Here is a 27,544-nt window from a genome sequence, read left to right as displayed (position 1 = left end):
TCTTGGACAGTGCTGACATAGTGTGACCGGAGAAACCATGCTCAGCCAACAGGGCGGGAGGGAGGAGGGGGGAGGGAGCCGGCGGCCATTCATTGGATTCAAAAGCTGCGCCTCCTTCTCAGGCTGTTCCGTGATAGGCGGAACAGTCATTTTCCCAGCAGAGCCTCTGTTTAGTGTTCAGCCTATCATGGATGTCCTCTCATCCGAGGCCGAGGATGAGAAGGCATGCGTGATAGGCTGAACACTAAACAGAGGCTCTGCTGGGAAAATGACTGTTCCGCCTATCACGGACGGAACAGTCAGAGGGGGAGGCACGCTTTTTTAATAATTGATGGGATGGCCGACGGGCGGCTGAGTGACAGCTAGGTGTAATTACGGTAACGCCGCCCAAGTAATGGGAACAGCGTTGCCGTGAGGAGAAGAGTAATCTGGTAGATTACTCGTTACCCTCAAAAGGGGCTGCGTTAGGTAACGGCGTTTATTTAAATGCCGTTACTTACAACACTGGTACCCACATAGAAGATTCAAACTCTTTCAGACATTTATTTGAGAGAAGCATTTACTCACTCATCCATGGACCGAGCTGATTGAGACCTGCCAAAAAGAAGGACCATATTGGGTATATTGCACTGCTGCACTTGCCATTGCTACCTGCTTCCTGCTGTGTGCAGTCTGCACCACCTTCAACTCTCCTGGGTCCTACCGCACACCTCATCTGGTATCCAACTGCAGAGATCTTTACACCACCACCATTTCTCATCTGAGGCACATCTGGCAATCCCTGCTTCGTTGGCCTTCATGTCCCATGTTATCACCTTCAGGGGCATGGGCACTCAGCTGCAAGGAGAGCCCTCTCAGCATTTTGCCTTCAGGACCAGGTACGTTACACTGCCCCTAATGGGAACAGACTTCAGATTGCAACATCTATTCTTCCCATTATTGGATCTTGTGAGTCTGCTGGCTAGGGTCAAAGCAGTGCATTATGGGATGTCACAACATTTGCCAGGGCAAGGTCAGCCAAACATTCACGCGTTTGGCCATATCCAATCCTGAAAATTAGCTTCAGATCAAAACCAAAACTCTTTCCTGAACATGTTCCTTTTCCCAACTCACTTTAGAAGCGATTTATCTATACACTTGAGGTCAGGGCCGGCGCTAGCGCAAGGCAACATTGACGCTTGCCTTACGGCGGTAGCGCCAGCCAGGGTGGAAAATTGGTTGCGGCCGGCCGCCCGAACGAGACCTCAAGAACAAGAACAAGCTGAAGCCGCTTGCTTGGCTTCCACTATGAGTGCGCCGTGCGGGGTGCAGTTCACCCAGGCGCCACAGAGGTGGTGGCGCTCAAGTGCCAGAGTGCTCCGCTCCCTCCTCCTCTCCTTGTCTGAGGCAAAATGCACCTTCGCCTTAGTTGGCAAAAATCCTTGCACCGGCCCTGCTTGAGGTACATTTACAAGTCCTGGAGTGAACAGGAGAATGGAATTCTGTTGTATACCCTTGTAATACTAATATTTTCTTTAAAAATGCACCATCTGTACTACAAAGTCATGAATTGAGTAATTGAACACACACCAAATACACTTTTTGTCCCTTTAAAATCTGTTAAAATCATAAATAATAATTAATTAAATGTTATTTAACACCAGTGGAGTGATGTTCACACATAATTAAATAATATTGAATATTTATTGACCATGCAAACTGTGATCAAACATATGCCTAACATGATATAATTTTACATTTTAGTCTGCTGGTAAAGGCAGCCCTTTTTACCCAGTACTTCATTTGCTTCACTGCTTAGCGTTCTCTCTTTTTTTTCAATATATTCAACTACAGCATAAAGTGTTATTCCAAGGAAAAGTACAGAAAGCAATATATACAATTTTGCAGATACACACAAAAAATTGCTGTACCCATAAGCTATAACGAATCCCAAAGACTCCCACAGACGATAATTGGCAAAAGCAGCTTCTTTGTTCTTGTCAAACAATACTCCATAAAGAGCTGTGAAAAAAAAAAACATTTTTAATGTTTAATTGGAATCAATTTTATTCAAAGCTTAGTCAACGTGTCATTAAACCCCAAACAATTCTCTGTGTATATCTTGTTAAAACTTCACACTATACCTGTGAGCAGAATCTTTGTCATGCCTTCTGGACTTGCAATACCAACATTGTCCACTAGATGCCACTTGAGCAATGTTCTATGGTGAATATACATTTACAACTCTTTCACCTTTTCCACTGGGACAGACCGCATGGCGCCAGCTAAGCCTGCACCACGTGTTTCTTTGGAAAATCCTGGTCCTTCTAAGGTAGCATCACTGGTATGCTCAAGATTGTTTACCTGTATACTTATAAGAATTACATAAACAAATGTCTACTATGTTAATTTATCTGTTAATTTCTAGTTTTACTGCATGTACATCCTATTCTTATATGACGACCACCACCTGCTCATTGTAATAAAGATCCAAAGTTACAGACAGTCTGGTTATTTTAGGATTCTAGGTATAAACTGTATGTTGAGCTACATACACACCAGGTGCAAACGTGTAGTGAGAACAGAACAGTGAAACAGCGGCTATCCAGCAAGCGGGATTTGGGACAGTGACTACACAGAGGCCTGCTACCCTATCAGTGCAGTCAGTCACCTGCATATGGCAATACAGCAGTCTCTACACAGTCAAGCATTCCTGCAAGCAGCATGTCACATAGCCAGGCATCCTCACTCAAGACAAGGTCCCAAGTTTTCGGCTCCTCTAGATCTTCCTCCACAAGCAATGCACTCGCTATCGCACATGCAAAAGCTGAAGCCGCCAAGCCCGAGCAGCCTTTGCCGAGCAAGAAATGCAGATCAAAAAGGAGAAAGTGAGGCTAAAGACACAAGAGGCTGAGGAAGCCCTCCTAGAAGTAGCCCTAGAGAAACTCACTGTAGAGAAGGAAGCAGCAGCCGCCATAGCCGAAGCAGAGGCCTTAGAATTAGCTGTATACCCGAGAAGTGAATGTAGCAGACGCAGCAATATTCTTGACCCAGAAGCTGAAACTCAAGATTCTCTACAACAAACTTCAGATTACATCAATCAACATTTAACCACTTAAGACCCGGACCATTATGCAGGTAAAGGACCTGGCCCCTTTTGCTATTCGGCACGGTGTCGCTTTAATTGACAATTGCGCGGTCGTGCGACGTGGCTCCCAAACAAAATTGGCGTCCTTTTTTTTCCCACAAATTGTTCTCTTTTGGTGGTATTTGATCACCTCTGCGGTTTTTATTTTTTGCGCTATAAACAAAAATAGAGCGACCATTTTAAAAATAATTCTATATTTTATGCTATAATAAATATCTCCAAAAATATATATATATATAAAAAAAACATTTTTTTCCTCAGTTTAGGCCGATACGTATTAAAAAAAAAAAAAATCGCAATAAGCGTTTATTGATTGGTTTGCGCAAAAGTTATAGCGTTTACAAAATAGGGGATAGTTTTATGCCATTTTTATTATTATTTTTTTTTTTTACTAGTAATGGCGGCGATCAGCGATTTTTTTTTTTTTTTTTTTTTGTGACTACGACATTATGGCGGACACTTTTGACACATTTTTGGGACCATTGTAATTTTCACAGCGAAAAGTGCTACGGACTTAACCCTCGCAAACCTCCAGTAGCAGTACACAAAACTAACATGACTCCTCCAGATTCTTTTCACAGGTCTGCCAGCTTCTAACTCGGAGACAAAGGTCAAAGATCCTGGTAAGCAGTGTCCCTTGCATCGGAAGCCACATGCTCTCCTAAAATGCAGTGCCTTCAGAGAGAAAACCCTGCAGGATCGCAAGGCCTTCCTCAAGGAGAACCACATCTGCTACAGGTGCTGCTCCTCGCCAAGGACTGTAAGGTCAATTTAAAATGCACAGAATGTGACAGCTCAGATCACAACACAGGTTTACGTCCAATGGACTTTACACTCTCAGCACTAGTGAGCATGGCAACTACAACTACACCAGGGATCACTTTACAATGTACAGAGGTCTGCAAAGGAGTCATAGGTGGCAGGTCCTGCTCCAAAATCTGCCTAGTCAGAGTCTACCTAGCGGGCTAAAAAGACAAAGCTATTAAGCAATTCTGGATGACCAGAGTAACAAGTCTTTAGCCAGCTCAACCTTCTTTGACATCTTTGGCATTAACGGCCCCAGCAATCCCCTACTCCTTAAAAACTTGTGCAGGAATAGTGGACACGGCGGGGAGGAGAGCATTCAGCTACCAAATGGAGTCCATTGACGGACAGTCATGCTTGTCTTTGCCAACTCTTATAGAACGCAACCAGATCCCTGACCATAGATCTGAAATTCCTACACCAGATGTGGCTGCTCATCACCCACACTTTAAACGCATAGCGCATCTGATACCAGAACTTGATCCTCAGGCTCAGATTATGCTACTCCTTGGGAGATATATCTTACGAGTCCACAAATCAAGAGCTCAGATTAATGGTCCTAACAATGCTTCTTGTTAGACCTTGGATGGGTCATCATAGGAAGCATGCACACAAATACCCTAGAGAATGGACATCCTCTCTTCCGGCCATGCCACAACCATTTCCTTGTAACAGAATCGGCCTACACCACCCACTTGTCTTGTCCCTTCACAAGCCCCACTAGTGACAATTTGCCTTTCAAAGAACTAAAGATGACAATAATGGAATCAAGGACTATTCAAAGATAGCACAAAAAAAAAAAAAAAAAAAATTGCCGGGTCGCACAGAGACAACGCTTACCCAATAATAAAAAACAAGTGCTACAACCTGTCGCTTCCCTTAGAGGTAATTTACAAAGAAACCCAGAGATGAGAGAACATTTATTTTCTTTAATGGGGGAAGATCTTTTGAGAATGGTCACGTCGAGATAGCTCTCACCCTTAAAGACTCTGAAGAGTGTTGGTACCTCCCTATATTCGGAATGTATCATCCTATAAAGCCAGGTCAAATCAGAGTAGTGTTTGACTCTAGTGCCAAATTCAAGGGTGTCTCCTTTTGAATCTATTTTCGGCATGTAATGGGCCGTACAGACGACCGAACATGTCTGCTGAAACTGGTCCGCGGACCAGTTTCAGCAGACATGTTCGGTCGTGTGTAGGCCCGAGCGTGCAGGATTCCAGCAAACAGTTGTCCGCCGGGCCTTTTCCCAGCGGGCAAATATTTCTGGACTTGTTTTAAAACAGTCCGCTGGAATCCTGCCCGCTCGGACATGTTCGGGCGTCTGTACAGACCTACCGTACATGTCTGAGCGCCCGACATCCCTCGCATGCGTCGAATGACTTTGACGCATGCGTGGAAGCATTTAACTGGCAGGGCCGCCCACGTCGCCGCGGCGACGGCTTGGACACGCCCCGCGTATTGTTTACGCGCGGATTTCTGTACGATGGTTAGTACAGCCATCGTACAGAAATCCCCGGGCAGACATGTACGGTGAAAACGGTCTGGCGGACCGGTTTCATCGTACATGTTTGCCCGTGTGTACGCGGCCTTAAAAACAATGTTTTTCAGCATGTCGAAAAAACAATGTTTTTTCCAACTTAATCATTAAAACGACGTTGCCCACACACGGTCGGTTTTAAACAATTCTCTAGCAAAGCGCGGTGACGTACAACATGTATGACGGCACTATAAAGGGGTAGTTCCATGTGGATGACGCCACCCTTGGGGCTGCTTTTGCTGATTTCGTGTTACTGCGTGTTAGTAAAAGTTTGGTGAGAGACGATTTGCGCTTTTCAGTCTTAGGAAACACCGCGGCATTGGCCTAGCTCCGGAGCGGTCGGCCATCTTGGTACACTCGGCGGTGCGCACTGACGTCATCACCTCTCCCTCTGCTTGTGGATCTTTTCTATTCTGCAAGAGCGCGCTGACTTTGCATGCAACCTGAGTACAGTGAGACGGACCGAGTACATCAGTACAGTGAGTTGGCTAATGGCTATTACAGTGGGAAAAATGGCTATACACACAGTGGGGCATATCCACAAAAACCTGGCGCAACTTAAAAAATCCCATTTAAGTTACACTGCCTTAAAATTTCTACCTAAGTGCCCGATCCACAAAGCACTTACCTAGAAATTTCAGGCTGTGTAACTTAAATCTGGCCGGCGTAAGGCGTTCCTCTTCATCAGGGGGCGATTCCCATTTAAATGAGGCGCGCTCACGCGCCGGCCGTACTGCGCATGCGCGAAGTTACTTTACGCCGAGTTTTGTGTATCGCGCCGGGTAAAAAAAAGTTGCGTCGAAAAAAAAAAAATAAATAAAAAAAAAAAAATTGCATGCATTCCTGAGAGGGAGAACTCCATGCCAATTTTCAAATAAAAAACCGGCATGGGTTCCCCCCCCCAGGAGCATACCAGGCCCTTAGGTCTGGTATGGGTTGTAAAAATTCGACGTAGGGGGTCCCCCTACAATCCATACCAGACCCGTATCCAAAGCACGCTACCCGGCCGGCCAGGAATGGGAGTGGGGACGAGCGAGTGCCCCCCCCTCCTGAGCCGTACCAGGCCGCATGCCCTCAACATGGGGGGGGTTGGGTGCTCTGGGGCAGGGGGGCGCACTGCCGGGCCCCCCCACCCCAGAGCACCCCCACCCCAGAGCACCCTGTCCCCATGTTGATGAGGACAGGACCTCTTCCCGACAACCCTGGCCGTTGGTTGTCGGGGTCTGCGGGCGGGGGCTTATCGGAATCTGGGAGTCCCCTCAAATAAGGGGGCTCCAAGATACCGGCCCCCCACCCTAAGTGAATGGATATGGGGTACATCGTACCCCTACCCATTCACCTGGAGGCAAAGTGATAGTTTTTAAAAACCCTTGTGTCGTGTGTTTAATATCATTTATTAGTCTGCTCCGGAGGCCCCCCCTGTCTTCTTTAGCTCTAATACCAGGGGGGGCTTCTTCTTCTGCTCTCCGGGGGTCTTCTCCGCTCTCCGGGGGGGGGGGTTCTTCTTCCGCTCTCCGGGGGGGGGGGGCTTCTCCGCTCTCCGGGGGTCTTCTTCTATCTTCACCGCTTTCCGCTGTTGACTCGGCGCACCCCGGTTCTTCTCCAGCTGTCCGGTGCCTTCTCCTTCAGCGCTGGCTGCCTGCTATCTTCGTGTGTTAGCTCAATTACTAGCAGGCAGCCAGCGCGGTCTTCTGTGACGTCATCTTCTTCTACGTGGGTACCTACCGGAGCATGATGGGACGGTGAGGCCTTAATAAATCGGATGCAAGGCGCGCTTCCATCATTGCAGCGAGAAGAGGCGTCGGGTCAACATCGGAAGAAGGGAGAAGAAGAGAAGAGAAGAAGATGACGTCACAGAAGACCGCGCTGGCTGCCTGCTAGTAATTGAGCTAACACACGAAGATAGCAGGCAGCTAGCGCTGAAGGAGAAGGCACCGGACAGCTGGAGAAGAACCGGGGTGCGCCGAGTCAACAGCGGAGAGCGGCGAAGATAGGAGAAGACCCCCGGAGAATGGAGAAGACCCCCCCCGGAGAGCGGAAGAAGAAGCCCCCCCGGAGAGCGGAGAAGACCCCCCCCGGAGAGCGGAAGAAGACCCCCGGAGAGCGGAAGAAGAAGCCACCCCTGGTATTAGAGCTAAAGAAGACAGGGGGGGCCTCCGGAGCAGACTAATAAATGATTTTAAAAACCCTTGTGTCGTGTGTTTAATAACTATCACTTTGCCTCCAGGTGAATGGGTAGGGGTACGATGTACCCCATATCCATTCACTTAGGGTGGGGGGCCGGTATCTGGGGGCCCCCTTATTTGAGGGGACTCCCAGATTCCGATAAGCCCCCGCCCGCAGACCCCGACAACCAACAGCCAGGGTTGTCGGGAAGAGGTCCTGTCCTCATCAACATGGGGACAGGGTGCTCTGGGGTGGTGGGGCCCGCAGTGCGCCCCCCTGCCCCAGAGCACCCAACCCCCCCATGTTGAGGGCATGCGGCCTAGTACGGCTCAGGAGGGGCACTCGCTCATCCCCACTCCCATTCCTGGCCGGCCGGGTAGCGTGCTTTGGATACGGGTCTGGTATGGATTGTAGGGGGGGGTCTCCTTACAACCCATACCAGACCTAAGGGCCTGGTATGCTCCTGGGGGGGAACCCATGCCGGTTTTGATTTTACAAATTGCCGTGGAGTTCTCCCTCAGGAATGCATACCAAATGCCGTCGCTTGAATGTGCTTTTACATGGTGTTACTAACTTTCCACATTGTAAAACCAGCCCTAATTTTGCGCAAGCAAATCGGAACTTACGCAGAAACCACAATGCTTAAAAGCTTTGTGGATCTGCTTAAGTCCTCATTTGCATACGCAAAGCGGCATTTCAATGAGAAATGCCCCCAGCGGCGGATGCGGTACTGCATCCTAAGATCTGACAGTGTAAGTGTCTTACAGATGTCAGATCTTCTGCCTAACTTTGGAAAAATCCTTTTGAGGATCGTTTCCAAAGTTAGGCACAGAGATACGCAGGCTGAACAGCAGTTCCGCCTGCGTATCTCTTTTGAGAATTTGGCCCAGTGTTACTGTTTACTAGTGTGGGGGCAATTTTGGCTATGACTATTATTACAGTGGCAAAAATGGCAATTACTATTGACCTTCTGACCAAGACTGGGAGACCTGCTATCGTGTTGAGCTTAGATGCACAAAAAGCTTTTGACCGTCTAAATTGGTCCTTTATGTTTGCCACCTTGACAAAATATGGTTTTTCAGGCCCATTTATGCAGGCCTTAAAGGCGTTGTACTCCATACCCACTTCCCAGGTTCGATTGGCTTCCTACGTCTCATCGCCATTCCCCTTGAGTAACGGTACGAGACAGGGTTGTCCCCTGTCTCCTCTTTTATTTATTTTAAGTCTGGAGCCCTTGGCTGCGGCTATTAGATCCCATCCAGATATAAGGGGGGTGGCGCTGAGACAGGAGGAGTACAAACTCTCACTCTTTGCGGATGACATATTGCTAACAATCACTCGCCCACATATCTCCCTTCCTTCCCTCCACATTACTCTAGACTTATTTAGTAGCCTCTCCGGTTTTAAGATTAACTCAACCAAAACAGAGGCCCTCCCTATAAATATCCCGGCGGATGCACTCGCCTCTCTGCAAAGTAATTTCAATTATCGCTGGTGCAACCAATCTCTGAAATATTTAGGGGTACGTCTGTCCAACCTTTATTCTACCCTATACCAGGTTAATTTCCCTCCTTTATTTATTGAAATAGGTAGATTACTGAAATTGTGGACGAAGCTTCCGTTGTCTCTCATCGGAAGGATAAATGTCCTCAAAATGTCTATACTCCCTAAACTATTGTACTTCTTTGAAACTCTTCCCGTACAGATTCCCATGACCCAACTGAAAGCATTACATAGGAACTTTTTAAACTTTATCTGGAATAACACCTCCCATAGAATAACCAGCTCAGTCCTCATGGCCCCCCGCTCACAGGGTGGCTTAGGTGCTCCCGATATAGTCAAGTACTATTATGCCACTCACTTAAAAGCTATAACCTCATGGACATCTAGATTTGCCCCAAACAGATGGTCTGAAATAGAGATGGGAATTACAGTCCCTGCCCATCCGTGCTCATTGTTGTGGCCCTCATCCGACAAATCCTTTGCTCATATACGAAAGGTCTGTCTGAATCCGATGCTATTTACTCTCTTAATTTGGAAACGCTGTTCTAGTAAATTTTCTTTATCGTCCCCTTGCCCACCCCTAATAAATATCCTCTTTAACCCTGAAATTCCTGATAGCCTATCCTACGACTCAATGTTACCCTGGACCCATGCAAACATATTTCAACTTCGTCACCTAGTGCACCCAATAACGCGTACATTATTATCTTTCACAGACCTACAATCAAAACATAATATCCCGAAAACCCTTTTTTATTCCTTCCTACAGATTAGACATTTCTTCGCTTCCCGGTCCCCCCAACTGACCCTTAACGTCCCTACTGACTTCGAACTGATATGTTCTAGAGGACCTCACGAACTTCACCAAATTTCCACTATCTACAAAATTTTACATTCAGCCTCTCCCCTCTCTGAAAATACTCACTCATACATGAGGAGATGGTCCCACATATTGTGCAAGCCCATCACATTGACAGAGTGGAGACGAATTTGGGACGCTTCCTCTAGAGCCTCTAGATGTGTAGCTCAGAAAGAAACTACATATAAAATACTTATGTTCTGGTACAGAACCCCTGAATTTTTAGCAGCACATAAGTTGTCCCCGCACAGCCAATGCTGGAGATGTGGTTCCTCTGTAGGTACACACCTCCACATCTTTTGGGATTGTCCGGTAATTACTCCCTTTTGGTCACAAGTCCATAATCTCCTGGTGAAGGTTCTAGAAATAGACGTGCCCTTTCAGCCTTTACATATGTTATTGGGCTTACCACTCCCGAAAATCCCAAAAAATCTTGGCAAACTAATGACGTTTCTTTTACTGGCAGCCAAACGTGTCATACCTCAACGCTGGAGAGCTACCTCCCCTCCCACTTTTGCACAATTTTTATCGACAGTTGCGGACATTAGAAGAATGGAACGTCTTACAGCGGTTATAGATGACTCTTTACCCAAATTCGAAGCTATCTGGGAGAGATGGGATTCTTCTGAATTTAACACGGAGCCTCATTCCACTCTACCATAGCTGCATACCCATTGCCCCTACAGTTTTGTATAGGAGGATGTCCCCCTTTTTATTTTATTGTATTTCTTTTCTCCCCCCTTCTTTCTCTACATAGGTCAGAGATTGTTTGATATATCCTTCTGCTCAGCAGAGCCATGATAAGTTGTTCATGTTGAACTCACCACTTATTTTCAATTTTATGGTATAACTAACTTGTATACAACCAGATTTGTCTGTGTCCTGTTATAAATGTGACTGTATATTCCTCGCATTTTTTTTCATCATTCAAATGTCTGGATTTTGTGATTACTTTGTCTGATTTGAAAATCTATAAATAAACAATTTAAAAAAAAAAAAATGGCAATTACAGTGTTACTGTTTTACTAGTGTGGGGGCAATGTTGGCCATTAATAGGAAGGATCCTATACTTCTCCAGAAGTCCCGCACAACGGGGCAACTCCAAAATCGGCAGCGTGACCACATCCTCGAAAACACTCAGCCGAGGGTAATATGCCCATTCTGTACATCTTAGCCGGGGGTTAAGTGAGATTGGTGGAAAATTTTTAGTTGGATCACTCTGTCCCTGGAGGATATAACAGAAGTCTTGAAAGTGTCACAGAACTCGGACCAGTCATCCTCCGTCATAGAAATGTCTAGGGATTCCCATTTTCGTTGCGATGTCTTAAATCTAGGGTTAGAGTTCACAGCCAGAGCTAAATAATAGGTAGAAATAAGTTTTGTTCGGTCCAGGGAACGCAAAAGTTTTTCTAAGTCAGGAGTCATAAACGGACTGTCTAGGGCAGTGGTCATCAACCCTGTCCTGCAGGGCCCACTAACAGGCCAGGTTTTATGTATTACCTTGGGGAGATGCAGTCTAGAATACTGCAATCATTGAGGAGCAAATGATATCAGCTGTGATGTATTTCAGTTATCTTGCAAACCTGGCCTGTTAGTGGGCCCTGCAGGACAGGGTTGATGACCACTGGTCTAGGGAACCAAACTGAGCCTGTGCAGCGTGTCTAAGCTGATAGTAAAAGAACAAATAAGCGGGTGGCAAGTCGAAGTCTTCTCTCATCTGGGTGAAGGATTTAAAGCCCTGTTGCACAAGTATTTGACCCCTCTGGTAATCCACCTCTGAGGATCAGGCAGAGAATTAAATTCCGGAAGTGACGGATTGAACCATAGAGGATTATTTGGGGACGTTGTCCATGAACCCGGGGCATGCTTGAGTCACTGTTTTAAACAAGGATAGTGAGGTATGCAGCACAGTCAGTCCCAGTCCAGGCAGAGTGCATCCACGATAGACAATGTTATGCAATGTCTCAAACGATGTAACCATAGCCCCTTCAGTAGTGGTGCATGCATTATTAGAATCAGGGTGTATCCAATCATGAGTATTAACCATTTGGGATGCCTGATAGTAAAGGTAAAAATCAGGGAAAGCTAATCCTGCTAGGTGTGACGGAAGTCCAAGCGTCTCCAGCGCCACTTTAGGGGCCTTACCGTTCCAAAGGAACGCTATGCAAATCGAATCGATGCTTTTAAAAAAGGATTTAGGAATTTTGCAGGGGGCGTTAGCCAGGACATACAGTAGTTTGGGTAGATATATCATTTTTAGGACGTGGGCACGCCCCATCAGATCCAGGGGTAAATCCCTTCACTGTTTAGTCTGGGTCTGCAACTGAAGTTTTACCGGGCCAAAGGTTATTGGCAATATACAGGAATAATGGCAATTGAACCACAACACCCAAATATCTAAACAAGGTGGCTACCTGTAATCTAGAGTCTGAATGAATTTGTAGAGTAGGTGACCGATCTATGGGGTAAATGATGGACTTCTCCCAATTTACTCGGAATCCCGAGAAGTCCCCAAAGTTAGACACCATTACTAATAAGTTAGCGAGTCCTGGGCATCAGCCAAGTACACCAGTGTATCGTCGGCATAGAGCGAGATCCGCTCCTCTATACCATTAATGGGTAATCCCCTAAGAAGTGGGGAATTGTGTATCCGTATAGCGAGGGGGTCCATGGCCAGGGCAAATAAAAGGGGTGACAGCCCTGCCTGGTCCCCCTAGTAATTTGGAAGGCGTCAGTGACCTGCGAATTAATGCGAATACGGGCAAGCGGCATGGTATTGAGGAGTCGGATCCAGGCAACCAGACGAGGGCTGAAACCGTACAACTGCAAGACCCGGAACAGGTATGGCCATTCCACACTGTCAAAGGCCTTGCAGGTGTCTAGGGACACCACAATCCGAGTCGATGGACAGTCGTGTGCAAACGTTAAGTTATGGAACCGTCTACGAATGTTCATTCTGGTCGACCTACCCGGAATAAAACCACCTTGATCTCTTCCCACCAAGTGAGAAATCACCTTGTTCAGACGGTTTGCCAGGGCTTTAAACAAAATTTTGGTATCCACATTTATAAGGGATATCGAACGGTAAGAGTCACATTTCAACGGATCTTTCCTGGGTTTGAGAAGCAAAACAATCAGCGCCTCCCTCATCAATAAAAGAGGGCCAAGAAGGTGTTGGAATTTATTGTACCATTCCACTGGAAATCTGTCCAAACCTGGCGATTTATGAGCCGGCATCTGGGAGATTGCAAGTGAAAGTTCCTCCACAGACAGCGGCTCATCCAACTCCTCCCGAACCCGGTCCGTCAGTTTAGGGAGTGGCATTTGGTTAAAATAATCGTCAAGCTGCGCGTCCAAGTAGTCGGCTCTGGAGGTATAAAGGTCACGGTAAAAAGAAAGAAAGGATTCTGCTATATCCTGAGGGACGTCTCTAATCTGATTCCCTGAGATTGATATCCTAGGAATAGAAATAGGGGCACTCTCAGCTCTGGTAATATACGCGAGTAGGCGACCCGCTTTGTTACCATGCTCAAATGTCTTCTGTGTGACATAGAGCATACGTTTTTTAGTGAGATCTAGTAACCTAACTTAGTAGTCCCTGCGACTACGTAGCCAGGAGGCCAACGCTTCTGCTGTGGGCCGCTTAGAGTACTCAGCTTCTGACAGCACCAAAGCCTGTTCAAGTTCTTCAGTGCGCTGTTGATTGTTTACGCAATATTACGCAATATACCCGTAATTGACATAAAGGATCCTCTCAGCACTGCCTTGGAAGCCTCCCAGGCATTGCTGAGTCCAGTTGTACCCTGATTTAAATTCCAATAGTCAGCCATACTTTTTTGGCACTCTGTCTGTACAATCTCGTCCTCAAGCCAATAAGAGTGCAATCTCCAGACCCGAGGGCCTGTTTTTGGCAGAAGGAGACCGACCAGCAAGGGGGCATGGTCCGATATTCCTCTGGGCAAATACCTGACCGAGTGAACCAGTGGGAGCACATCCGCCGTGGGGCAAATGCCATATCTATGCGAGACATCGTGTGGAAAGAGTCCGAATGACAGGAAAATTGTCTGTCTTCTGGGTGTTTCCAACGCCACAACTCCGTAAGAGAATATACCCAGGTCCAGTCAACAAAGGAGAGCTAGGGCCTGCCCCCACCCCGCAAGCGGTCCACAGTAGGGTCAAGCACAGCGTTAAAATCGCCCAACAAAAAGCAGGGGCCCCGGCAATCTGGATAGTAACATTAATGATAAGTGGGAGAGAACCTCTGGAGAGAACGGTGGCGGGATATATATGTTTACTCAACGTAAAAATCGAGGAAGCTATACACAAGGTCAGTATAAAACAAATCGGCCCGTGTGGTCCGACTTTACACTCAAAGTCTCAGCCGTGAGGGCCTTTGCCACCAAGATCGAGACCCCGCGCAAAAAACTGGAATAAGTGGCATGATATTGAGTGGCCAACCAGGGACGTTTAAGGGACTTCAGCTTAGGGCCCATAAGGTGAGTATCCTGGAGACAAATAATATGAGGCTTGTGTTTTTTCAAATAGGAAAACATCAGGGACCGCTTGTGAGGTGAGTTCAACCCTCTGACATTCCATGAAAGAATTTTAACCGTGTCTGCCATTAGTAAATACAGTTAGTACAGGAACAATGCAAGAATAGGTAAACAATGCAGTACCCCACTTATAATGAATCCCACGATACAGTCGGTAGTAGTGATGCATTAATAATAAAAAGTAATCAATCATAGGTGCGAACTTACCAACCAAACCCCACTGTGAGCGGTCATTCTCTGCACAAAGAACCTGTGAGAAGACCACCCAAACCCCCACCCCGTCCCACCCCGCTCTACTAACCCCAACACAGTGAGCATTGGATCCCGAAACAAAGTCCCCACCCACCCTTCAGCAACCGATATGAAAGGGAGTAGAGAGCCCTGTGGCCACGCCACCTACTGGTACTGGGGAAAGTGGTAGTTCCATATGGGCTCACAGGTGCATTGGAAACGTCCTTGTTGCAGGATCGAAAACAAACCGTGATTATAAAAGGCACAGTCAGTGATCAGTGCAAGTAGCACAATAGCAATAGTACCTTACAGGCAGTGCAACAGGTAATGCTGTCCAGGGTCACATCGAAGTCGCCCATAGCATAGTAGTGGCTCCTGCAGGAGAATTTAAAATAACAATTAAAAGTAAACCCAGAAGAAAGCCATTCAAGCCCGGGAGAGAGGGGATGACCCACCTTCAGACACGTTAGAAAATGATTGCTTGGCCCTTGGATGGCAATCAACATCCTTGATAATTACAGTGCCACATCCTGAGTAATAGAGGATTTGTGGAAAAAGAAAAAGAAAAAAAAAATGGACTTTGTAGGCACTGGTTAAAAGAATACAAAAATATTTTTAATAATGATTGAACAATTAAATAGTTTCAAGACAAGATGCTAATACATCAATCGATACATAATATTTAAAACATGTTATAAGAATATAGAACCAGATAATTAGACCACAGGTAGTGATAGTTGTTATTAGCCACTAGAGAACTTTGGTTCCAACTGGGTCCACACTGTTCAATTCTTGACATGTACTTGGAAAGTTCCACGATTTGCTCGACTAGTTTCGCGGGATGTCCCCGCTTCCTCGGGAGCTTGGGAACTAAAGTATAAAAGATATATATGTATCAAACAATATTCTGAGATAATATGGAGAACCGGATGTCGGACCACTTGGTGGACCGACATATGGATTCTCATACAGTATACTCACCACTGGAATGGTGTTTAACATAAGATGCTGCAGCGCAATGAGCACTCCTCAAAGTTGAGCCCCCACCTACCCAGACCCAGCTGGGTCAGTGATGATGGACTGAGTTTGTCGCCAGAGACCGTAAATAAGCCGCAAAATATCGTTCAGCAAACTAGGGGGTACCTCGGATAACTGAAAAAAAAATAAAAAATATATATATATATAATACATATATATATATATATATATATATATATATATATATATATATATATATATATATATATATATATATATAGTGATTGTGTATATAGTGATTGTGTATATATATTTTGGATAATTAACCCCAAAAAAAAAAAAAAAAAAAAAAAGGGAGAAAAAAAGAGACTCCCAAATTGCAACTCCAACAAATGCACTATTGATGAAAGTGAATTTTTAATATGGGTTGAGCCAATGTAATGCTTTAAACTTAAACACCTGCCATTATTAGCCACAATGTATGGCTGAATTGATGGTGCATGGTAATGGTAATTGACACAATTAGATGTCCAATTGCACCAATAAAGAGCTAAATGGTTAATTTTATATATTGTATAGGATATATAGTGGTTGAGTAATTACCTGTTTGGTAATATAACTACAAAATAGTGATATATAATATATTATAATAACTACCCAGGATAGATACATGGAATTGCATATTACGCAAAAAGATTATTATAAAGCATTGAAAAATGTAGTAGTGCCCAGCAAAATATTTTCAGGACAATAATTGTTACCTGATTGGGGTTGCTTTGTAAGGTGTCACTGCATGAACTTATGCTGACAGGAAAGTTTGTACTGCAGCATTGATGCTTGTAAAATTTAATTTGGCAGCCAAACAGGAAAAGAGAAAGGAAACAAGTTAGCTGGCCAGGACTAAAACCATAATGTCCAGTAATCAATAATAAGTTGGAATGGACTTAGAGAGGAGCATTGGACTTACCTGTTGGAGTGCAAAGGAGGGGAATTGTCTAGCCACCATGTGTGGTGTGGTGTGGTGTGGTGTGGCTCTCTCCACACAGACTGGAGAGTGCACACACGCCAGGCTGCTTTAAGTACCCCGCTCGCTGTGTGTCAGATGGGCGTCTGACGTCACGCGACCTGGCCAGAATGGTCCATTGCGCATGCGCCGGCTGGCGCTAGCGCTCCTGGGACTTATAGGAAATCCCAGGGCGTTGGATAGCGCAATGGATAGAGGACTGGTGAAGGTGGAAAACACAGTCCTAGGTTGCCGTTAGTGGAAGATGATCACCTGAGTCCTCACTAGGAGGAGGAGGTGAAATCCCTACCACAACGGCTTGGGTGGCCACTAGAGTGCTAGAACGAATGAACGGCTCAATGGTCCCTGGAGTAGAAACAAGGGGGAAAGTGAGGCTCCCCCCGGAGGAGTGCGGCTGCAATAGCATCTATAGAAAAAAAGCTTAGCAATATATGTGCAGTTGAAAGACCTTGCAAACGCAAGATCTAATGCATAAAAAATACACAAAAGAAAAAATGATACAGTACAATGTGATAATGTTAGTATTGGAGTTAGTATTCTTGTTGTCAGAAGGTTTTGCCACAGTCTTCTTCTCAGGCTCCTTCTTCTTGTGCTCTGTGGATGTGGCTGCTATTGTGCGGGCATTTCGAAAACTCATTTAATTCCTTCTTTTCTTCTCTTCTCTCCTTTTCCAACATTTCCTGTTTTCTTGAAACTTCATCTAAAAATGCAGATTCATCTTCTTCTAAGCCTCGCACCATATTTTTGAATTTAAACTGTTCTTCATATTCTTGCTGTTTCTTATCCTTCTGTTCCTGTAGCTTCTCATATAAAGAACGAGGGTCATACACTTCCTCTGGACATTCTTCTGGATCTTCAGGTTTCCGCACCTTCTCCCATTCTTCTTGCCTTTGCATTCTTTTTTTCCTCCAATTCAGATTCTATCACAAATTTTTTGTTTATGACAAAATCCCCTCCTTCGCTGTCAGCCATTTTTGAAGAGCATCAACCACGGGCCGCCGCTACGGAAAGCCGGCCAATCAAAAAAAGCGCCTGACGAAAAGATGGCCGCCTCACTTGATGAATTTCTATGTAAACTAAATATCAACAAATTTAACCACTTAAGCCCCGGACCTTTAGGCAGCTAAATGCCCAGGCCAGGTTTTGCGATTCGGCACTGTGTCGCTTTAACAGACAATTGCGCGGTCGTGCGACGTGGCTCCCAAACACAATTGGCTTCCTTTTTCCCCCACAAATAGAGCTTTCTTTTGGTGGTATTTGATCACCTCTGCGGTTTTTATTTTTTGCGCTATAAACAAAAATAAAGCGACAATTTTGAAAAAAATGCAATATTTTTTACTTTTTGTTATAATAAATATCCCCCAAAAACATATATAAAAAATATTTTTCCCTCAGTTTAGGCCGATACGTATTCTTCGACCTATTTTTAGTAAAAAAAAATCGCAATAAGCGTTTATCGATTGGTTTGCACACAATTTATAGCGTTTACAAAATAGGGGATAGTTTTATTGCATTTTTATTAATTATTTTTTTTTACTACTAATGGCGGCGATCAGCGTTTTTTTTTTCGTGACTGCGACATTATGGCGGACACTTCGGACAATTTTGACACATTTTTGGGACCATTGTCATTTTCACAGCAAAAAATGCATTTAAATTGCATTGTTTATTGTGAAAATGACAGTTGCAGTTTGGGAGTTAACCACAGGGGGCGCTGTAGGAGTTAGGGTTCACCTAATGTGTGTTTACAACTGTAGGGGGGTGTGGCTGTAGGACTGACGTCATTGATCGAGTCTCCCTTATGTAGCGCTGACATTCTTGTATATTGATGTTTGCATACTTTAATACAACGTCTATGGACATTGCTATGTTTAAGTATTTGGAGCCATCTAGTGACCAAATACTGGTAATGCAGAGAGATGTTTTATTTAGTATTTTGGTTGCCTTGGAGACGAGGAGAGACCCAAATACTGGTAATGCAGAGAGATGTTTGGTTGAGGATTTTGGTTGCCTTGGAGACGAGGGGAGACAGGAGTGTAAACAAAAGGCTGCTGGAGGCTGATGCCGAGCTGCTAGGGAGCCAAGGCTGAGCTCAGGGAGCTAGAGGACAGTGGCCGGATTGCAGAGACCGAGAGACACTCATGCGAGCGTCGGAGAACCGGATCCATCCAGCGGAGCTGAACGGAGCTGACGGAGAAACAAGTTGCAGTCATAGGACCCTGAACAAAAGTTACTACCCGGAGCTCCGATCCAGTGGGTGAGCGGGTCATGACCCACAGTTTGCTAAGTTTACACGCAGTTAGACTCATATACAGGCCTCACTGGGATTTATAGTTAAACAGAGGAGCAGACAAACTGACACTGAGAAGGTTTGAGGCCTATCTAATTTGACGTTTCAAGCGATTTTTAAAATAGTTGTTGCAGTTACACCAGGAGCATTTTCACCTCAATTTGACTCTTCAAAACTGTGGATTACAAATCACTTTAGCTAGCGAAGAAAAGAAGATCCAAGACCAAGTACTTTAAGTGAGATCTCACGCATAGCTAATAAAGTAGGGGGAGCTCCCAGGTATAAAATGTTTATGTATACTGTTTTCAAATAGCATATGTTTAAATCAATTGTGCTGTCGTCTTACGTTGGGATGACAGCACAATTACTGTAATCACTTATTTGCATATTTCACAGTAAAATATATCTCTGGTTAAGTATCCAGTTGTTGTGGCATACTGTTTTTTTCACTCCAAGTGCAGTCAGTGGATCCTGGGGTTATAATACAGGTATTTTGTATTGTCTTACATTGTATTGTATTGCATTGCATCACAGCTGTGCCAAGGGGATTGAGCCAAGTTAGTGGGGTTTATTGGTAGAGTGCAGGCTCAAATTAAACCAGCAGCTCCTTCGGGGGTCAGTGCTACACTTATATAAGAGATCACTCGATCGATACGCCGCCACAGTGAAGCACGGGGAAGCCGTGTTTACACACGGCTCTCCCCGTTCTTCAGCTCCGAGGAGCGATCGCGACGGAGCGGCTATAAACAAATAGCCGCGCCGTCGTCCCGGATCGCTCCCCGAGGGAACCCGACCGCTGCATGTAGCGGGGGGGGGGGTCCCGATCGGACCCCCCACCCGCTAGAAGGCAAGGACGTACATGTACGCCCATTTGCCTGTACGTGCCATTCTGTGGACGTACATATACATGCGGCGGTCGGGATGTGGTTAATTTGAAATTTACATACAATTGGGAACTCAATTCAATATCTTTTTTAGATGTTTCAGTCTTTCGAGATTGTAATCATAATATCAGCACAAAATTATACCGGAAAGACACGGCAGGAAACACTTTGCTGCATGCTGATAGTGCGCACCCCTTATCCCTTGTGCATAGTATCCCTTACGCGCAATATATTCGTCTGCGCAGGAATTGCACCTACGATTCAGACTTTAAAAACCAGGCAAGGGAACTCCGCAATAGACTCCTACAACGTGGTTACAGCAAAAGTCTCTTAAGAAAAGCATACAATAAAGCATTTCAGAGAGACAGAACAACTTTATTATATTCACAACCTAAAATCTCTGACCAGTTACAAACAACTAAATTTATCACCAAATATGCTGTACAGCATGGAGCACTCCGTAGCTGTCTGGAGCGACATTGGTATCTCCTTAGGGAAGATCCAATTCTGGGTAAATACGTAAGAGACAAACCTGAGATCGTGTTCCGTAGGTGTCCATCTATAGGAAACAAACTCACTGCAAGCGAATATAAACCCAAACAAGACCAAACTGGGGTGGTTCGGGGCCTAACCAGATGTGGACAATGTACATACTGCCCATGGGTACAACAAGGTACAAAATTTGAGTTACCAAATGGAGAAACCTTTCGTCCTTCATTTCAAGCCTATTGTACCACCAAGGGGGTAGTTTACCTCATGTCCTGCCGATGCGGAGCCTTCTACGTCAGCAAGACGATAAGGGAATTCAAAAAACGTATATATGACCATATCTACTTTTCTCAATACGGAAAGATGATTACACCTAGGTCTATACCACAAATTTGATGTATCCCTGGTAAACTTCATTGTCCTTGAGGTCATACCTGAAGACCCAAGAGGGGGCCATTGGGACAAGCGCATCCTCCAGAAGGAGACTTTCTGGATCGAACGGTTGGGGGCAATTTATCCCCCAGGCATCAATGAAGTCCTCTCATACAAGTCTTTTCTATAGATGGGTGGCTTCACACATGTGCGCGTGTATGATAGCTTCTGCCAGTGTATGCGCGCATGTGTGCATTCTCTCATCATAATGCATTAGGGGATGGTTAGTCGAAGATCTTTATTCTGTTCTTTACTCTCTTGTTATTTATTGGTGCATTGCTACGATTGTTTTAAATATTATGTATCGATTCATGTATTAGCATCTTGTCTTGAAACTATTTAATTGTTCTATCATTATTAAAAATATTTTTGTATTCTTTTAACCAGTGCCTACAAAGTCAATTTTTTTCTTTTTCTTTTTCCACAAATCCTTCACCTTCAGACACCCCCACGTAAAGGATCACCAAGAGGCACAACCCCCCATCCCCCAGTCAATCTGAATGTATAGGACCCCTCTCCCAAAGGACCCGGTGCCCCAGGGGGGCATGTAAGAAAGAGGGGAAGGGTCGCTATGAAACTCTGGAACCTTTGCTTGCTGGTTTAGTTGAGACGGTGTCTGGGTCTGTTCCCAAATCTTGCATCCAGCCAGGCCATAGCATCTTTAGGACAAGAGCAGAAGTGAGCTTTCCCTTCATAGATGATTCTTAACTTAGATCGGTGCCTTTTGGTGCAAAATTAAGGACAGGATGCCTGCAGGATAGCTGTGAAGACCCGGAGCTAAGGGATCACACTGCTGCTCTCATGGACTCCAAGCCACACCCCATCTCAGTGCGTTCTTTTAGTTCGTTCTGATTAGTCGACCGTTATCTAGCCATGTTGCAGGTACGTTTTCGTCGCCGAGATCATGCTGTGCTTGGTGCAGGGATTTCTGCTTTTTCCCAGCTCCGGTCCATGAACAGGGTAAGGAGGAGTTTGTGTGCCAAGAATTGGTTTCTCTGCAGGAACCAGTTCTCTCATATGCCTCTGCTGCGGGAAATCCAGGAAAATAACCCTGATGATTTCAGGAATTTCCTGAGGATATCTGACCCCATTTTCCAGCAGCTTTTGGCTTTGGTGTTGTCATGGAAGCATGAATCAGACGTACAAAACAGATAAATGAATAAGAAGACTTTATTGGAAACCAAACAGCAAAGTCAAAGTCCACACAGATGATCGAAACAGACAGAAGAGTCGTCCAACGGTGCCAGGGTCAATAGCCAGGGATGAGAGTCAGCCGAGCCGGGGTCTGTAGCCAGAGACGGGGTGAAACGAAGCCGGGAATCAGGAACCAGAAGGAACGTTCAAAGCCGGGTCCAAAACCAGGAACAGTCAGCACGATCACAGGAGAGGTGTGAGATGAAGAGGCCCAAGCGAGGAAATGCTGCAGCTGCCGTCCTATATATATGCTGAGCAGCCAGCTCCTCCCAGTGGAAAGGAGGAGCCGCAGGGTGTGGCAGGTTACAAGAACCCCATGAAGCAAGATGGCTACCAGCACATGTCAGTGATGAGGAGCCTGCAAAGAGGTAATACCATGACAGTACCTCCCCCTCAAGGGCCCCTCCGCCGCGGCGCAAAATACGGCTTCTGAGGAAAGCGCGCGTGAAAGGCTCGGAGGAGGACAGGAGCATGGACATCTGCGGAGGGAACCCAGGAACGCTCCTCTGGACCATAACCATGCCAGTGGACCAAGAACTGCAACCGGCCACGGACCAAGCATGAGTCCAGGATATCGCTCACCTCGTATTCTTCCTGATCACCCACCTGGACAAGGCGAGGCCGAGGAACCGAGGAGGTGAAACGATTGCAAACTAGTGGTTTCAACAGGGAAACGTGAAACACATTGGAAACCCGCATACCAGGTGGGAGCGCGAGGGCATAGGCAACCGGGTTCACCCTGCGGAGCACACGGAAGGGACCAACAAAGCGAGGAGCCAGCTTGGGAGTGGGCGCTGGGAGGTTGAGATTGCGAGTGGACAACCATACACGATCTCCGACCTGGTAGGAAGGAGCAGGCAACCGTCTGCGATCAGCCTGGAGCTTCTGGCGCTGCGCAGAGACCCTAAGGGACCTCTGAATCTGTACCCATGAAGCACCTAGCGCAGAAAGATGGTTCTCCACAGCTGGAACATCTTGGGGAGAGAATGACTCCGGTAATACAGCAGGTTGAAACCCATAATTGGCCATGAAGGGAGACATCCCAGAGGAAGAGTTGACCGCCGTGTTCCTGGCAAACAGCCCATGGCAGAAGGTCAACCCAATTGTCCTGATGATCGGAGACATAGCAGCGAAGAAATTGCTCCAGGGCTTGATTGGATCGTTCTGCGGCCCCATTGGACTGAGGGTGGTAAGCCGAAGAGAAGGAGAGTCGAATACCCAACTGAGAGCAAAAAGCGCGCCAGAACCTGGACACAAACTGACTCCCTCGATCCGAAACTATCTCTTTGGGCAAACCCTCCCTGGCGAAAACCGTGGCCAACTCCTGTGCAGTGGGTAACTTCTTGAGTGGAACACAGTGGCACATTTTGGAGAACCGATCCACAATCATGAGAATGACCGTATGGCCTCGGGACACAGGGAGGTCCACAATGAAGTCCATCCCCAGGTGTGACCATGGGCGCTCCCCATTGGGAATGGGTTGTAGAAGTCCCAACGGAAGATGCCGAGGGGATTTATTCTGGGCACAAACAGAGCATGCCGCTACATATGCGGCAATGTCGGACCGTAGAGAAGGCCACCAGAATAAGCGTGAGACGGCCCAGGACAGCTGATTCTTTCCAGGATGCCCCGCGGTCTTGGAGTTATGGTAGGTTCGCAACAGCTGGGTGCGCAACTCCTCAGGCACGAAGCACCTACCATCCGGTCTCCCAGAGGGAGCACCAGATTGGGCCGCCAGAATCTGCTCACCAAGGGGAGAGGTCAAACTGGTACGGATGGCGGCCAAGATCTGATTTGGAGGTATGACCGAAGTTGGTATCGAATCCTCCCTAGATAGCTCGTAGAATTGACGTGATAAGGCATCCGCCCTGACGTTCTTGGAACCGGGTAAGTAGGAGACCACGTAATTAAAGCGTGACAGGAACAGAGCCCATCTGGCCTGACGGGGTGTCAATCTCTTGGCCTCCGAAAGATATGTCAGATTCTTGTGGTCCGTCAGGATGAGAACCGGGACCACAGAACCCTCGAGCAAGTGCCTCCATTCTTTGAGAGCCTGCACGATAGCTAACAGCTCTCTGTCACCAATCTGGTAATTGCATTCCGCGGGAGACAGTTTCCTGGAGTAGAACCCACAGGGAAGCAGGGGTCTCTCTGGTGTCCGACGCTGAGACAGAAGGGCGCCTACTCCCGTCTCAGACGCATCCACCTCAAGGACGAAGGGCAACCCAGGATTGGGATGAGACAGTATTGGAGCCGAAGCAAAGGCTGATTTTAGAGCCTCAAAAGCCAGGATGGCCTCGGCCAGCCAATCATGGGAATTACTGCCCTTCCTGGTCAGATCCGTGAGAGGCTTGGCCAGCATGAAGAAATCCCTTATGAACTTCTGATTAATAATTGGCGAAGCCCAAAATGTGCTGCAGGGAACGAAGACCAGTGGGCTGTGGCCACTGTAGGACTGCCAAAACCTTCTTAGGGTCCATGGAGAACCCCTCCGCGGAAATGATGTAACCTAAGAAGGTTACCTGGGACCGGTGAAATTCACATTTCTCAAGCTTACAGAAAAGCTCATTCTCTCGTAACCGTTGCAACACTCGCTTGACGTCCAGAATGTGGTCCTCCATGGATTCAGAATATACCAAGCTGTCATCCAAGTAGACCACTACACACTGCTGCAAGAGGTCACGAAAAACATCATTGATAAATTCCTGAAAGACTGCGGGCGCATTGCACAACCCAAAGGGCATAACCAGGGATTCGTAATGACCGGTCCTAGTGTTGAACGCAGTCATCAATTCATCACCCTCCCTGATCCTTACAAGGTTATACGCAGTCCTCAGGTCGAGTTTGGTAAAGACCGTTGCCCCCTTGAGACGGTCAAACAACTCGGAAATCAACGGAATCGGGTATGCATTCTTAATCGTGATGCGATTTAGGCCCCTATAGTCGATGCAAGGCCTCAACTCTCCGCCCTTTTTCTTTACAAAGAAAAATCCAGCCCCCGCTGGGGAAGAGGATTTGCGAATGTGCCCCCGAGAAAGCGCCTCCCTCACGTACTCCTCCATGGCTTCATTCTCAGCAACCGACAGTGGATATACCCTGCCACAAGGAGGAATGGCACCAGGCTGTAAATCGATGGCACAATAATACGGGCGGTGCGGAGGCAGGGCACCAGCACGCACCTTATCGAATACATCCAAGTATTCCCTGTATTCAGAGGGCAACACGGAGTCCGAGGAGGCACACAACACCTTGATAGGCCCATGGATGCAACTAGCCCCACACTGTGGGGACCACGAGAGGATCTCAGCCGATCTCCAATTGAAAGTCGGGTTATGCCTCTGGAGCCAGGGGTACCCCAAGACCACCGAGTAGTGAGGAGACGAAATGACCTGAAGACAGACCGACTCCCTGTGAACAGCCCCAATGGCTATCTCCACTGGTAGGGTCTCATGAGTCACCTGCAGCGGCCAAAGGGGTCTGCCGTCAATCGCCTCAAGAACCAGCGGAGAAACTCGAGCCTGCAGAGGAATGGAGTTTGCGGCAGCAAATTTACTGTCGATGAAAAGACCACCAGCACCAGAATCCACCAATGCCTGGGCCGCCACCGAGCCCCCGGCCCAGGAGAGGACGACGGTGAGCAGTGGTTTATCAGCACGGAAAACCGGGGACGAAGAAACTCCACCCAAGATCTGTCCCCGACAGAATCTCAGGTGCGTGCTTTTCCCGGACGATTCGGACATGACAACCGAAGATGCCCACTGAGACCGCAGTACATGCAACGACCCTCACGTCTCCGAAGTGCTCTTTCCCCCTCAGACAGGCGAGCAAACCCCAGCTTCATGGGTTCACCCCCAGACACGTCAACCCCAGGAGGCGTGGGAGGAGAGGGAGGCACTGGTGGGACAGTAAACGTAGGCGCCAATCTGTTGGAAGGCCTCCGCAGGCTCTCCTTAAAGAAAGGTCTCTCCCTGAGTCTGGTGTCAATCAATGTCAGGAAAGAAAAGAGAGCCTCGAGCTCCACGGGTAGGTCATTAGCCAAAGTCTCATCTTTCAAGGTGTCAGAGAGACCATGGGAGAAGGCAGCTGTGATGGACTTTTTACCTATATGCTTCAGTTTAATCCTCCCTGCTTGTTTAAGGCTGTTAATTGTATTTACTCTTCTGCAGCTAGTCCTGTTTCAAATGTTAATTGTTCTAGCCCTGTGTTTACTGGTTACTGTGATTAGATAAGTGGCTCATGTTAATTATGCTGATTGCTTCATTGTGATAATTATCTCTCTATATGCGGTGCCGAACCGGCTAGATACTGACTAGTTCAAAGAAATATCTTTATTTCAAAGGATCTGTATTGAAGACCCCCCACTGTGTAAGGGGGGGCGGAGATTTGTCATTGTAACAGTTGTAACCACATATAAGCTGTGTTTTTTTACTATTAAAAGTCTGTGTTATACCAGCATTAAGCCTTGGCTCATGTATAGATGCTGCTGTGATTTCTTTTATGGGAAGAAGGGACGGTTTGACGGGGATATCATACCAATATCGTCACAAATTGGTTGGCAGCAGCGGGATCTTCCCTTCTACTCTCCTTTACACCAGGATTCCAAGCAGACACTGGGAACAGTGAATGGAAGGCTGCTACACCCTGCTTAAAAGAAATACACTGAAAGAACTACTGGAAGTTCGTGGAAGGATTGCTAGCAACAAAACCAAGCGGGTCATCATAGCAGAATTAATGGAGCTAGACCAGGAGAACGGGATTGCAGCAACGCCAGCAGTACAAGAGATGGAGACACCAGTGATTCAGGAGGAGTCACCAACCAACAAGCTAATGAGAGAGAAGCTAGCGTGGTTCGGCCCGAACCCAACGCCGGATGTGGTGCTGAGAGTGATGGAGCTACAGGAGGCTAAAGAAATAAGAGACGCAGAGCTACAGTTAAAACTGGCAGCAGTCCAACAAGCAGCCGCACCTTCTCCGAACAGTGAGTACAGCACAGCAGACGCAAGGAAGATTCCGTTTAGCGCTTTTAAAGCTTTTGATGAAAAGGACTGTGAGATTGATAACTACCTGGCGGATTTTGAGCGACAATGTAACCTGCACCGAATAGCTAGAAGAGAGTGGGTTGCAATATTGTCAGGCAAACTGTCAGGCAAAGCTTCTGATGCTTTCCGGACCGTGCCAGATCAGGATATCCATAGCTACGCCAGGGTTAAAGAAGCGCTCCTGGCTCGTTATGCAGTAACCCCAGAGTCCCACCGACAGAAGTTCAGGGACTCACGCAAAACCACGAAAGACTCTTACGCAGAATGGGCATGCCAGTTGTCCCTGTCGGCCTCTAACTGGGTTAACAGCAGCCAGGCCACCACCGCAGAGGACATTTTGCAACTAATGCTCCTGGAGCAATTTTACAATCACATCCAGACGGATGTCAAAGATTGGGTGAGAGATCGCAGGCCCATGACTCTACCAGAGGCCG

General features: G+C 46.7%; 2 protein-coding genes across 2 annotated transcripts in view; both read right to left on the bottom strand.

Moving 5' to 3' along the window:
- Nucleotides 1-1,669: 1,669 nt before the first annotated feature.
- The window catches only part of LOC120935736 (protein unc-93 homolog A-like), a 728,663-nt gene continuing 702,788 nt past the window's right edge, over nucleotides 1,670-27,544 (bottom strand). The window contains exon 8 of the mRNA XM_040347796.1: nucleotides 1,670-2,001. Coding sequence (XP_040203730.1) covers nucleotides 1,733-2,001 — 269 coding nt within the window. The 3' untranslated portion in view covers nucleotides 1,670-1,732. The remainder of the gene's footprint in view (nucleotides 2,002-27,544) is intronic.
- LOC120937450 (PSME3-interacting protein-like) lies at nucleotides 17,306-17,776 on the bottom strand. Its single transcript, XM_040350700.1, is given in 2 exon segments — nucleotides 17,306-17,684; nucleotides 17,686-17,776. Coding segments are annotated over 2 exon segments (399 nt in total). The 5' UTR covers nucleotides 17,755-17,776; the 3' UTR covers nucleotides 17,306-17,354.

This window comes from Rana temporaria, chromosome 4 (genome assembly GCF_905171775.1).
Source record: "Rana temporaria chromosome 4, aRanTem1.1, whole genome shotgun sequence".
NCBI lineage: Eukaryota > Metazoa > Chordata > Amphibia > Anura > Ranidae > Rana > Rana temporaria.
The sequence above is the reverse complement of the archived record's forward strand: the minus strand, read 5'-3'. Positions and strand labels throughout refer to the sequence as shown.